This window comes from Boleophthalmus pectinirostris, unplaced genomic scaffold, assembly GCF_026225935.1.
Source record: "Boleophthalmus pectinirostris isolate CB_2022bp ecotype Guang Dong unplaced genomic scaffold, ASM2622593v1 HiC_scaffold_15, whole genome shotgun sequence".
Taxonomy (NCBI): Eukaryota; Metazoa; Chordata; class Actinopteri; order Gobiiformes; family Gobiidae; genus Boleophthalmus; species Boleophthalmus pectinirostris.
Window position 1 is genome coordinate 14,052,465 of NW_026571070.1, and position 15,551 is coordinate 14,068,015.

The 15,551-nt window shown below is 38.4% G+C and overlaps 1 protein-coding gene across 1 annotated transcript in view; it reads left to right on the forward strand.

Moving 5' to 3' along the window:
• LOC110171014 (dipeptidyl aminopeptidase-like protein 6) overlaps nt 1-15,551 on the forward strand; it is a 416,594-nt gene that overhangs the window by 266,085 nt on the left and 134,958 nt on the right. The window contains 1 exon segment of the mRNA XM_055151254.1: nt 4,198-4,296. Within this exon segment, the coding sequence (XP_055007229.1) occupies nt 4,198-4,296 (99 nt within the window).

The window sequence follows — 15,551 nt, forward strand, 5'->3', positions numbered from 1 at the left end:
CATAATAAAAACAAATCAAAACATAAATAATCATGAAGATTAAAATTTTAAAAAAGAGAGAGACATAAATTGGAGAGAAGAGTGCGGAATGAAAACCTTTCAGTTATATGCACAGTTAAACAGAAATGTTTTGAGTCTGGATTTAAACAGCGTCACAGAAGAGTCTGTCTCACATGTTCAGGAAGACTGTTCCAGGTTTTAGCTGCATGAACCTGAAACGCTGACTCCCCTTGTTTAGTTCTGACTCTGGGCACCAGCAGGAGGCCGGTCCCTGAGGTCCTCAGAGTGCGAGATGGTTCATATGACACTAACATGTCACAGATGTACTTTGGTGCTCGGCCATGGAGAGACTTGTACACAAGCAGAGCTGCTTTAAAGTCTATTCTCTGAGGCACAGGAAGCCAGTGCAGAGACCTGAGCACAGGACTTATGTGCTCATACTTCCTAGTTCGAGTAAGGACCCGAGCTGCAGCATTCTGGATGTTCTGCAGCGTCTCACAGCTCGTTTGGAGAGACCAGTGAGCAGACCATTTACAGTAGTCTAACTACTGGAGACAAACGCATGGATAAGTTTCTCCAAGTCTGCTTTAGACAGTAAACCTTTGATTTTCGCTATGTTTTTTAGATGGTAAAAGGCTGCAGATGTTATTGACTTGATGTGGCTGTTAAAGTTCAAGTCTGAGTCCATTATTACCCCTAGATTTCTTGCCTGATTTGAAGGTTTTAGAGAGAGAGACTGGAGGTGACTGCTGACACTGTCCCTTTGTTTCTGTGGACCAAACACTATGACTTCAGTCTTGTCAGAGTTTAGCTGGAGAAAGTTGTTTTGCATCCACACACTGATCTGTTGGAGGCAGTGACAAAGTGAGTCCACTGGTCCATAGTCTCCTGCTGCCAGAGAGACGTAGATCTGAGTGTCGTCTGCATAATTGTGGTAGGACACGTTATTGCTGCTTATTAACTGGCCTAATGGCAGCATGTAGAGATTGAACAACAGGGGGCCCAGGATTGACCCCTGAGGCACCCCACAGGTCAGGGCCATGTGATCTGAGACACAGTTTCCAATTTCAACAAAATACTTCCTGTCTTCTAGATAGGACTTGAACCAGTTTAGTACAGTACCAGAGATGCCCACCCAGTCCTCTAGTCTCTGTAAGAGGATCCCATGATCGACAGTGTCAAAAGCAGCACTCAGATCTAACAGGATCAAGACTGAGACTTTGCCTGCATCAGTGTTCAGGCGGATGTCATTTGTCACCTTGATAAGAGCAGTCTCAGTGCTGTGGTGGGCTCTAAAACCTGACTGGAAAACATCAAAGGAGTTGTTCATTTGGAGAAAGTTCGTAAGCTGTTGGTAAACAGCTTTTTCAAGGACTTTGCCAAAAAACGGCAGATTTGAGATGGGTCGGAAATTGTTCAGTACTGTGGCATCAAGACTGCTCTTCTTTAGGAGCGGCTTAATGACTACAGTTTTCAATGCGTTTGGGAATGTTCCAGATTGAAGTGACATGTTAACTATGTGAGTGAGTGGTGAAAGTAAACGAGCCACAATTTGCAGGGTTTGTGTGTTTAACATGTATGAATTAAATAAAACACAACTCCAGGTATGTTTGTGATGAGGAAAAAACATTATAACACAGATCAGAAAATAGCGTAAGAACTTGAAGAACTACTGTGTCTTTTGTAGTGTACCCAACCTCCTTTCTTTCTTGTAATGCGCAGGTCTGTCATTGTAACAAAAGTGTGTTATGTTGCTAAAGAATCAAAAAAAGCTATTATATCACCGTAACACTAAAGCAGAACAAAATTTGAATATTACATATATAGTTATTTTGAAAAGCCTGAAAATAAGCAGATCAAGCAGATAAGCAGCAGTATCTCTCATAAAAGTGTATAAAGTCTTATAAAGAACTTTTGTTGTTCATTTTCGAGTACATTCACTTTTTGTTTGAGACTTCAACCTTAACTACCACTAGCTGCTTTCATATCCACATGTTTTCGCACATTTCTGGTGAATTGTTAAAACATTCCTTGAAATTGCAGCCTAAATATTCTAAAAAACTAAAATAAAACATGACGATATTGCCTTTTCTTATTTCTCTCTAATATGAATAATAATAATAATAGTTTGGTAGTTGGTTTAGTTGTACTGTAATCCCAAAAGTTTGTAAAATTAAAAGATCTTTATTCAAAACCTTTGGTCTCATAATTCGTCCACATTTTTACCTGTTTTGATAAATAATGTGCTCTGTACTCCACTATTACTGCTATTCCAAAAATATTCCCTTTTTCATGAATGGGACAAGACACAGGTTGAGTTGTGGCTAAAAGCATTCTCATTGTGTCCAGGTTGAATGACTGTAATGGTTTCATATAATGGCGTAATAGCTTTTAACGCTGCATAAAAAGTGCGCTGCTAAAGGGAACGCCGTCTTTTCAAAATGCGCAATTCGGCCAAAAATACACTCTGTTCTTTCTCTGTGTTCTTTCTAAAATACAGGTAAATCTTGTACTTAAATGTAACAAGGGAAATTCAAGAAAAATGTCAGCCACTTGTCAAGCTTTCACTCTCAGTTTTCAAAGGAGTATCTATGAAATTCTGCTTTTGGCTTTTTGTACTTCTTATATTTTTTGCCAGTGTTCAAAATAAGATGTTTTTTTCCCCCTTATTTATCCAAGTTTAGAAGCTTGGAGTGTACAAAGTGCTAATTTTGTATCCTTTTTTTGTATCGATATATGGTGCGAGACTGTTAATGCACACTAGAGTGGAGCTCATTCTTCTGCAAATAATAAATAACGAAGTACACGTCTTATTTGGAATATTTTAATGTGAATGTTGTACTGGTTTTAAATGCACTTTAAAGATGGACTCTGTAACTTTTTGGTTGGGTTGGTCCGTCACCTGCTTGTGTCTAGGGTATGTCATTGCTCTGCCTGGAATGTTCCACAGTATGACTTTAAATAGTTCTATCTTATGTTTACTAAATTGCAGGTGCTCAAAAATACCTAGAAAAACAGGCATTCTGACTGTAAGCAGGGTCGCCTCTCCACAGATCTGACCTGTAACTTTGTCTGGTTTGCATCAATGCATCTTTAAGACAATATACAGTCTTTTGTTATGTTTTGGAGATCTTAATTTAGCCTTGATTCAATTTTGTGGTGCATTCACACTCTTTGCTGGCTCCTGGTTTGAGCTCAGTTTAGTCCAGACATAGACTTGTTTTGATCCAGTCCCAATCCAGGTCTAGTCCTGTTTTAGCCCAGGTTTAATCCTGGTCTTGTCTTGGTTTGCTCCTGGTTTAGTACTGGTCTTGTCCTGATCTTGTCCTGGTCTTGTTCTGGTTTAGTCCTGGTCTAGTCCTGGTCTTGTCTTGGTTTACTCCTGGTTTATTCCTGATTGTGTCCTGGTCTTGTCTTTTTTTTTTTTTTTTTTTACTCCTGGTTTAGTGCTGGTCTAGTCCTGATCTTGTCCTGGTCTTGTCCTTAGTTTGACCTGGCCTTGTCCTGGTTTAGTCCTGGTTTAGTACTGGTCAAGTCCTGATCTTGTCCTGGTCTAGTCTTGGATTAGTCCTGGTCTAATCCTAGTCTCATCCTGATTTAGTCCTGGTCTTGTCCTGGTTTAGTACTGGTCTAGTCCTGATCTTGTCTTGGTTTAGTCTTGAGTTAGTCCTGGTCTAGTCCTGGTCTAGTCCTGATCTTGTCTTGGTCTAGTCTTGAGTTAGTCCTGGTCTAGTCCTGGTCTAGTCCTGATCTTGTCCTGGTCTTGTCTTGGTTTACTCGTGGTTTAGTTCTGGTCTAGTCCTGATGTTGTCCTGGTCTAGTCTTGGGTTAGTCGTGGTCTAGTCCTGGTTTACTTCTGGTTTATTACTCATCTAGTCCTGATTTTGTCCTGGTCTTGTCTTGGTTTACTCCTGGTTTAGTCATGGTCTAATCCTGGTCTAGTCCTGACCTTGTCCTGGTCTTGTCTTGGGTTGGTCCTGGTCTAATCCTGGTCTAGTCCTGGTCTAACCCTGATCTAGTCTTGATTTAATCCTGGTTTAGTTCTGGTTTAGTCCTGATCTCTATGGCACATATGACAGTTATCACGTCGTCAAGGCAACCAAAATCAACATCTCACTGCACAGACACACAGAGCACGTCCTGTACTTGAGTCTATAGTTATACTTATATATATACTTTGGTTTTTTTTTTCTCCAGGAGAGGACGATCGCTTGGCCCTGAAGAGTAAACTGACAGTGACGGACCTGTTCAAGAAGGACTTCAAAGTTCATGATCCCAACGCCAAGTGGATCAGCGGTGAGAGTCTCTTGTTCTTATATTCACTCATGTATTTTTGTCACAGTGTTTGTGTTTGGCATAATAATATAGGCTACTGTATTTCTTGTGATGAGCAGATGGTATCAAAAAGTGTTGTTTCTCACACAAAAATTGCAGTTTTTAATCAATTTTTTATCTATTTATAATATATATTGTTTATATTTTAGAATTTGCATCTATAGTCTTGTCATCCTGGTTAACGCCAATGGTCAAATTCATTCCTTCATTCAAATTGTTTATATTTTAGTTTATCTACAATCTTATCTTTATTTATTCTTATTCATTATTTAATTGTTTATTTTATTTTAATTATTTGTTTAATTACAAAGCATCCCTACAAATTTAATCATTATTATGTGTCATTGTTGCTGCTCTAACATGAATTTCCTTTGGAATAAATTAAATATTTATCTATCTATAAGTTCGAGCTGGGGTCAAGCTAAAATAATGATATCTTCTGTGCTTCAAGGTAAAATTCTTTGTAGTAGAAGAGTTTCATGGTTTGATATTGTGGAACTTCATACAGTATCATTTAGTATAAGACTGAAAAAAACAGATATTGTCCATTATAGATACAAAATGTTCTAATTTGATACTGAAAAGGCTTGATACTTGTACATACTGATTCCGATACCAACAGGATCATAAAATACACCATTTGTATGCAACATAATCGCATTTTCAACACAATAATAGTAGTTCTGAACACATTCTTATGGTCTTATACTAGTTCAAGAAAAGTCCAGTTTGTCTGAACCATGAATTTTCCAAATACCAATTCTGATTGTCTAGTTTCAATGCTTATTTTTGTGATGTAACTGTTCGTGCACAAAAAGGATCCTGTAAAAGAAATGTCCAACCCCATTTCCAAAGTTTCATTTCTGCTTTTATATTGTGAGTCACTGAGTATCAACCTGTGGCATAAAAGATTGTGTTTTTCTTTCAAGATTATTTGAATGTATTTATTGAAGATAAGAAAGAATATCCTTCACATTCCCCTTTACCGTGGCATTTTAATGTGTAACTTATGCGTTGGTATAAGGTCCTTACTGTATATGTATTATGTATTTGTATAATATGTATACATTTCATCTTAATGTGCTGCTATAGTGAAGTGTATGCTAATGCTGTTGTTGCCGGGCAGATCATAAAAAAGCTTTTGTTTTGTTTTTGTTTTTTTATTCCAGCCATTACTCCATTATAGATTATTCTCTGACATCTGATACCAGTGTACGTCATGCTTTCTACCCACTCTCTAGCAGTACACCACAGTGAATCAAGGGGTCAACGTGCCAACTACTGAATTATTATTAAAAATGTAAAGGTTTGATCTATGTTGTAATTTTGTTTTCTTATCAAAAACATACCCAGAAATGTGTTTGAGCTTTGGAGAAATAGACAGACTAATTATAAAAGGTTACTCAAACGTGTGAATGAAACAAAACACAACTCCAGGTATGTTTTTGATGAGATAATAACATCGTAACATGGCTTAAGGCTCACGAGAGTCAAGTCTGCTTAATATAGGACTCTAACCAAAGATAATTTGTAGATTATTGTGCTGTATGAAAACTTTATCTGGTTGGTAATGGAGCACAACAGCAGCCACCTGCACTGGTTCAGGAAGTACATTTTCCATTCATTTTTCCCATAGGCTTTTCGAAAAAAATTCTAATATTAAGGTTCAGACAAATTACACACTTGCTTTAAGTCCAAAAAGCGCATTTAAACTCAAGATTCTGCATACTTTAATAACTTAGCGGCTTCTAACATTTCATAAACATATTTTAAATAATATTATAGGTCTTGTTCTCATTGGTTACCACTGAGTAAGCTTTCAAACTTTTAATATAATTTTTTTGGAAAGCCTATAAGAAAAATGAATGAAAAATTTTGCTACAGAACCAGGGAGGCGGCAGCACTGTTGAGCTAGATATAGTATTCTAGGCAAACATCGTCTTAATTTGTTTGGTGTTTTTGCTTTTCCTAAACTTATATACATGGGAGGGCAAACAACAATACGCCAAGCAATCATACTCAGGTGGCAGTCTTTTTTTGTTAACCATAAAGTAGAGTTGGGGAGTCGAGTCAGACTTGAGGCACTATTTTTAGGACTTCAGACTTGAGTTGATAAAATGGACTAAGACTTGGGACTCAACTTGGACTTGAAGGTCAATGACTTGGGACTTGACTCGAGGACTTGACAGATTTGAGCCCTCTGACTTGAGAAGACTTGATGCTTCTACTAAAAGAATATATGTTTTTAGAAAATACTTTTCTCTTTACAGTTGATAAATGCAGTGCTGAATTTTACAGGAACAAACGGGAACATGTTGCTCCCACTTCTGTTTGTTACTTTGGTTGTAACTGAAGTACTGTGACATGGTGTCCTCAAATGTACTACAGAAATATACAGTACCATACAGTAAAACAGAGGGAACTACTTAGAACATGATCCTTCAATTTCAGTGCAGACTACATGACAAAATAACATCATTTTTAAATCTTAATTCTTTCTGTTCTGACTGTAATGATTCACACAAAAATTTTGTCCAGAAATTTTAAAAGGAAAAAATTGCATTTCTACCGCTCTGTATAAATACTCATATATAAATATACATGACTTTTTAAGTGCAATTTAGTTTAAAATTCAAATAAACTGCAAAAATTTCAGCAATATTTGGTACTGTGGTTTAAAACAGAGTAGAGCTGCTGCTCCTCCACGTCGAGAGGAGCCAGTTGAGGTGGTTCGAGCATCTGTTCCAGATGCCTCCTGGGCGCCTCCCTCGGAAGGTGTTCTGGGCATGTCCCACCGGGAGGAGGCCCCAGGGAAGACCCAGGACACGCTGGAGGGACTATGTCTCTCGGCTGGACTGGGAACGCCTCGGGGTCCCCCCGGAGAAGCTGGAGGACGTGTCTGGGGTGAAGGAAGTCTGGGAGTCCCTGCTTAGACTGCTGCCCCGTGACCCGGCCCCGGATAAGCAGAAGAAAATTGATGGATGGGTTTAAAAACTTGAAATGACTTGAAGCTCAAAGCAGACGACTTGGCCAGTGACTCGAGACTCTACTTGGACTTGCCTGTATTTGACTTGGGACTTGATTTGGACTTGAGACTTACTTTGAGAGACTTGAAAAACGACGACTTGGTCCCACCTCTGCCATGAAGCCAACTGACCATGCAGGAAATAATAAAACTAAAATCGATTTAGCATCATAACATTTGTTGCTCTTGCTTCGTCACATTCACATCTGTAGATAATGTCCCTGTTGTTTATGGCTCCAATAGCTACCGAATCTCCAGACTCTCCACGCACTATAATCTCTGTTTAATCAATGACGATGTGTTCAATGTTCTACTGCCTCTTATGCCTCACTAAAGAAACATTTGCTTTGTACAATGAGCAGTGAGCGCACCACAGGGAGCCAATCAAAGTCACTCTATAGTTGTAAACATGCGTAAGTCTGATGTGTTTGTTTGTGAAATGGTATTGATGGTTCTTTGTAGACGGGAACAGAACCAAACCAGGTCTACATCAGGACTAAACTGGGTCAAAGCCGGACCAAACCGAATGTGAACGCACCCTAACTTTTACTGACAATTCAGTCATGGATAGTGAGTTGAAATCACATTGTTACCATCTTTTGTACATAATGAGATCCAGATACACAGGATAGATTTTCTCCAAATAACTTTATTTTTACTGAAATTATTGCAGCCTTTTGAATGCCATTATTTTCTTTGGATTGCAATTTTCCCTTCAGACAAATATGACTAATTTCTATCACAGAATCACAACAAACCTATACTTGTGTTAGTTTGTTTCTTATTTTAAGTGCAAAGAGTTGTTTTTCTTGCTTTTCTGAAGTGTAGCGAGATGTTTTTTCATATTTTAACTCCAAAAAGTCTTGTTCCATTGGTAGATCATTTTAGCCATGTTGGCGCCACTTACTGCCTCCACTCAATTTCATTTCTCTCCAGCAACTAAGTCAGGAATAAAAATACAATAGACTGCTCGCAATAAACCTGGAAGTGCAAGTTTGGGCATCAGCCAGTCAGCGAAGAGCCATATGTTCAGTGTTGTCAACGATTCCCAAGATAGAGGATTTAAAGCCGGAATAAAGAGAATGTTTGGTGAATTTTATCAAGGGGAAAGACATTATTGCCCTTCTTCTTATGAGATTTGGGAAAAACTTAATATACCAGTTAGCCCCGTTAGCAGCGCATTACATATGTGACGACCAAATAGCAGCGATTGGTTAAATTATTAAAAGTACCCGCTTACCGTCGAACAAATGAATTCTAATGCTGTGAGGTCAGGTGGTTTCTACGAAGTGAAACCGGCTCATGAATCAGGCTAAGATCATTTTACTTGTCAAGTGAAATTGACTCAAATCACGATGAAACTTTTAATTCCAGTCAATTTAGTTTTTAGTTTTTAGTCTAACATTTTAGTTTTTGCAGTGTAATCATCTGTATTTCCTTTATCTACTTCCTGGAACAGATTGTGCAGGAGCGTGAATGCCTCAGGTGTTACCTACAGGTCCCTCGACGATCTGTAATATTATTATTATGTCTTTTTCACGACTAATTTGTGCCATTGTTCCTGGGGGTGATCTATAAAAGGTGTAAACAAATCCAACTCACTTCACTGAATTCAAACTGCTGTTGGACCAAAAACATCTGGAAGCGAGCATCTGCTCAACAACAAATAAAACAGAATTCTTCGGTTAAATTGGTTAGAATAATTTAGATGCAGTACAATACTCTTCTTCACATATTTCATTCTATTATTATGTCCTATATTACACACAATTGATCTTTAAGCTGTTGTATAATGTTGTTAGCTCATCCAAAAACATACCTGGTGTTGAGTTTTGTTTCATTCACACATGTTTGAGTAATCCTGCATTATTAGTCTGTCTACATGTCCAAAGCTCAAAATGCTTTGCTCCAACTTGTGATGTCATGCAGTGGTAGTTTTAAGGTTAACAGAACTACTACTTTTACCTCATTCCAGTGAAAGTAAGGAGCACTTCTTGTATTACAACATGACGTCACAAGGAGGAACAGAGTGTTTTCTGTTTGAGACAAGAAATCTGTGTGTGAAAATCTTTGTGCGTTAAACATGTGTGAATGAAACAAAACACAACTCCAGGAATGTTTGTGACGAGGAAACAACATTATAACATTGCCCAGATCATAGTGTAATCTGGGCCCTTTAAGTAAAGTACAGATACCTTAAAACGTAAACTTAAGTACAGTATTTTCCCACTTTTACTTTGTTACCTTCTACCACAGTTTGTAAGTGATCAGTGAGATTTTGAAGGTGGGCCAGTGGAGTTGTTGCAGTATAAATTCTTATTGCTTCTTCTGTGACATTGCCCATGTTATGCTTACCAGTTTTTAACTGTTGTTCACATATGCTCTATATCAGTGTTTCCCAAACTTTTTTTTTTTTTTTTTTTCCTGGGGACTCATATTTTAAAAGTCACAAACCTTTGCGACCCAAGTCAATAAACATTATTCATAAATCACAATAATAAAGGTGGATTTTTGATCATTATTGAACATCAATGAGGATATTTTATTGTTGACTGAGTGATCGTTTCTCTCTGAACAATTAGTATTACTCAAGTTTTAAACAATGAAAAACAGTAATTGAACCAGCAATAAAAGGATCCATGAGTCGCCTATTTGGACATTAAATGTAGCCCGTTTCTTTTTCTTTTCAACATTCAATTGAACCAGCAATAGTAGAACAAAATAGTCAATAAAATAATTACAAAAAGATTAGAACTTATACAAAACATGTCTTAACATTTGAAAATTTCTAATGAGATAGGTGGGCCTGTCTGTGTTTTTGTAGCACGTTCCAGTCCAGGGTGCAGGAGGAGAGCGCGACATGCAGATCAGGCATAGAGGCGGAACTGTTTATCACAGACCTACATGCAGATTGTGACAAGGCGACCCCAAAAAAAATCTCTTGCGCCCCACCTGATGGTCGTGACCCAGTCTTTGTGACACACAGTGCTCTATAATATAATATGACATGCTTTCTCACTGTGTACATAATGGTACCACTAATAAAACTGCTGTCTCTCTTGTATAAAAGCCTGTGCTTAGCCAATTATACCCTACTTGAAATCCATGATAATAAAGCCTTCATTTATTTATTTATTTGTTTACATATTCTAAAATTCAACACTATCCCCATTACAGTGCACTGCTATGTGAGAATAAGCACACATACTGGGCATATACTGGGCATACCTGACATCTATTCACTCCCACGTTGATTCAATATGGCCAATTTAGGTTAACCAATTCCACCATAAACACACATAATCTGAGCTCGTCTTTGCCTTCACACTGACAGCGTCCATTATTTCATCTTCATTACTGTCATCTTTCCTCTCCCCTGTACGGCCTGCTTTCGGGATTTCACTATAATGACTCTTAAAACCTAATTTTGTATATTTTTTTCTCAAACCCACCCTAGCCACCCATCCATCTTTCCCCCAGAGACGCTGTGAATGCTCCCTAATAATCATATATCACTCTTTGTGTATATATGTGATGAGGGATATGCCAGCGGTGCTGTTTTGGGGGAGTTTGCTAACATTATCGGCTTCAGTTGTGGCATTTTCCTTGACGCAGTTTATCTTTAGCGTGCAGAGGTCGGAGAAGCAGGGATTTCTGACTTCATTTCTCAGACTAGTCATTTTTGCCAAGATCTGTGAATGTGGATAAACTGCTAAAAGTCTCATTACGAAGTGAAAAATACAGAGAGATACAGCAGAGGGTGATAGTCAAAGTTGTTTGAATGTCATCAACTGAAAATAAATAGGCTTCTATGTATTATTTGTCAGTATAACTTCCTGTAACTGCACTGGCTGTAATTAAAGGTGCACTATGTAACTTTTCCGGTGGGGGGTTTGCCACCTGCTTGTCTCCATGGAGATGTTATTACCTGGAATGTTACACAGTATGGTATTTAAAGGTCCTATATTATGCAAAATTGACTCTTGTGAGCTTTAAGGTGTTTCCTCTTCAATACATACAAGCAAACATACCTGGAGATGTGTTTTGCTTCATTCACACCTTTAACACAGAAATCCTGCATAGAGCTATCTCAAACTGAAAACACTGTGGCCCCATCCACACTAGTATGCAGTAATATGCAGTGATCGTCCACATTAATCCGATGAAAAATGGCTCCAGAAACGGAACGATCTGGTGCTGCCAGCTCCCACAAATTCATCTCAATACAGATCTGATCCGGCACTGTATGGACGCCTGAAAACGTCGATACGCTGATGTAGGAGTTCTAGTTGCGTCCTTATTAGACCACGTCACTGTGACTTGCACCTTCCTGATTCGCTGGGTTCGTGATATCGATCATGTGATGCTCTTGCGGAAAACAGTTTAAACAAACCATAGACAAACGGGAAACAGTATAGCAGGAACTACTTACTATTTTCACGCTCGCCTACTTCCTTGTCTCAAAATTGGCTGCTGCAACTTCAGACACGGTGCTCCACTTTCTTCTGTTTACCACCCACATGACGTGATGCCAGCCTAGTCATGTGACTAGCATTTCAGGCGTTACTGTGTGGACTGGGAACGGACACAGAAACGGCATGTCTGGACGCAAATCCAATACAGTGATACGATGATTCGTTTCAATGTAAATGTAACCTGTGTTCCACCTTGTGATGTCATGAGGTTATGCAGGAAGTGTTTTTATACTCCATACTCCTTCACTAGAATCATGTGGATAATGTCAGCCCTGGAATTGCCAGTCTCTCCTGAACAAAAGGTAAAAGTTCGCTATTAACTTGAAAATAACCGCTTCATTACATCTCAAGGTGAAGCAGAGCATTTTGAGCTTTGAAGATGTAGACAGACTAATAATAAAGTATTACTCAAGCATGTGTGAATGAAACAAAATACAACTCCAGGTATGTTCTAATATGGCTGAAAGTTCACAGGAGTCACATTTTTGTAATATAGAACCTTTAGAGCAGGTATAAAAATGATAAGTGCACATGAATCATTATGATAGAAAAATTGTGATCTAACTTGTTGAAAAGTACATTTAATATATATTTGCATATTGCCAACACAAACTTATGTAAGTGTAAAGATGTTAACCAGACGTTTTAAAGCTAAACTCTTGAGTCTGATGCATATTTCTGTTGAAGCAGTGCCATTCTCTGAGTCATTCATGTCACTGAGTCGACGAACACATAATAAATAACAGCTTAAAGATTCAAGACATTTTACTTCAGACGAACAAAATGTCAAACAGTCTTTAGGTGTACAAGGTGAAATTTTAATTGTAAAGATTTTTTTTTTTTTTTTTTAATCTGTGTACCACTTAGTCATAGATAGGAAGTCAGTGATGGAATATGAGTACATTTTTGGGGTTTGTGGTAAAAGCATATTATATATAAATGGACATAGCTAACCCACTAGCTGCTGCATTCCAAATAGAAAGTGTCCATGGACTCGTATTGACCCGCTCTACATGATCCTGGTGTTTTTATTTTGCTATTTTGTCTGTAAATAAATTCCTATTCCTTAACTCAGATCCAAATTCACTCCTGTAACTGCTTAACGGGAGGCAGTAGCTCAGTTGGTAGAGCATTCGCCCACTAATCTCAAGGTTGGTGGTTCGATTCCAGCTCTCCACATAAACATCACAGGTTGACTGGTCAGATCCACTGACCTGCAAGTTGGCTGGTGTGATTCCAGCTCCCACAGATGAATGCTGTCGTTGTGTCCTTGGGCAAGACACTTAACCCACCTTGTCCACAGTGTCTGCGTACACTGGTGTGTGAATGGGTGAGTGGTTCCTTGTTGTAAAGTGCTTTGACCACCTTGAAGGTGGAAAAGCGCTATAGAAAAATGTAACCATTTAACTGCTCAACTCTGTGAGCTTCATTTGACTGGAGCTGAATGTTGCGGGTGACGTCACACCAGTATTTTGCAATTTTTTTTTTTACAAAATGAGTCTGACCTATATTAGCAAACAGTTTTTGGCATCAATCCTAACTTCACTATGTTATTGGTCAGATCTGATCTCAGAACAAGAACGTATTTTTTCCTAAGTATCTTTAAAGTCCTATATTATGCCAAATTGACTCTTGTGAGCTTTAAACCATAATATAATGTTACCTCATCAAAAACATACCTGGAGGTGTGTTTTGTTTTATTCACAAATGCATGAGTAACCCTTTATTATTATTCTGTCTACATCTCCAAAGCTCAACATGAAACAAAACACAACTCCAGGTATGTTTTTGATGAGGTAACATTATAACATGGCTTAAAGCTCCCAAGAGTTTGCGATCAGGACACAGCATTATATCATAGATCAGAAAATAGCATAATATAGGTCCTTTGAGCCATTAAAACACTGGTAATTAAATAAATTCATCATGTTTAATGCCATACTGAGAAACATTCCAGGAAAGGTAATATCATTTCTATGGAGACAAGTACGTGATGGACCTCCTCATAAGAGAAATTTGTACTATATCATCCTCTTTAAACTGGAAATACCTCAATATTTGCAGGTATATCTCTTCTCTGTTCCCTGGAGTCATTGTTGAAGTGATCCATGTTTCTAGTTTCATTGAAAATAATAATTGCCACTCCCAGTAATGGTCTTTGTTTAATAACGAGGTACTTCATCAAATATAAGTACAATTCCCCATAGAATCTGATCAGAGCACATGAAGGTGAGGAGTGTCCGGGGGGATACGGCTCTGTCGCTCACTCACTCTTCCTCCCTCTCTATCTCTCTCATTCTCTCTGTCTCTCATGTTCTCTCGCTCTCTCTTTCTTTCTCTCACTCTCTCACTGTCACTCTCTGTGTCAGTCTCTCTCCTCTCTCTTTCTATAACAAAGTACAATGTTATCAATAGAAAAATCTGACATTTGCTCCCTATTTGAGAGTCTGAAACCAACCAATAGGATATTAGATGTGAGATGTAAAATGTCTCAACATGGAAATCAAGGCCTTTCAAAACCGAAGTCAGCCTTGTCCCGCTTCATCTCTGCTCTGAGGAGGGCCTTCACCACCACCTGTTACTGTAGGCTCTTCACCTCAATAACCAATAAAGATTATTTAAGAATCATTCATCGTTTCTCTTATATGTTGAACGTTATAATGTTGTTACCTCATCACAAACATACCTTGAGTTGTGGTTTGTTTCATTCACATGTTTAACACATAAACCCTGCATATTTAGGCTCGTCTCTTAAACAGAAAGCACTCTGTTCAACCGCTCTCTCTTTCTTTCTCTGTCTCTCTCTCTCTCGATGGTTGCACTCATGCTGTTCACATTTCCATATCTGAACCCTGTCAACTGGGAGAGGTCCGTGAGGGAAGGGGACTTGATAAACAGGTGGAAATTGACAAAACAAGAGTCAACAAGCAGGTGTTGGACTCTCAAAAGTGACATATATATGTATGTACATACATCACATGTATATTAAAAAGTGCATAATAGTGTAGAGCACCCTCCCTATAACACCCACTACGTAAACATTACACCCACTATGTAAGCCAGGCGTCTCCAACCTGTAGCTCAGGAACTAGCAGTAGCTCTCCACCCCCTTCCAAATAGCTCGCCAAGGGATTTTGGAATTATACCTTTGTGCTGAATAACAAAAATTTGGTTAATTACATGTCTATTACCATTGTATATGTATAATTTTGAGGCCCATCGTTGTGCATGTTTATTGGTACAACTGTACCCAAAGGTATTGCCAGTTTTATTGGTAAAAGGCTTGCCCTCTTACTTATAATCGTCCCAGTTTCTTGCAGCCACTAAACTGGGTAGCTCTCTGGCATTTTTGTTTTGTAAAGGTAGCTCAAGGTTGGAGACCCCTGATGTAAACATTAGCATACAGTACTAGTAATAATATCAGTGCAGGCACAAAGTATGGTAAACAGTAAATAGTACTGTTTTAAAACAGTCTTAGCAGCCTTAATATACTGTTATTTCTACTACTCAATGTATTAATTGTGTACTATGTCACTTTTAAGAGTCCAACACCTGTTTGTTGACTCTTGTTTGGTAAATTTCCACCTGTTTATCAAGTCCCCCTCCATCACGGACCTCTCCCAGTTCACAGTGTTCAGATATGGAGATGTGAACAACATGAGTGCAACCATCGAGAGAGAGAGAGTGGTTGCACTTTTTAATATACTATGCAGTTG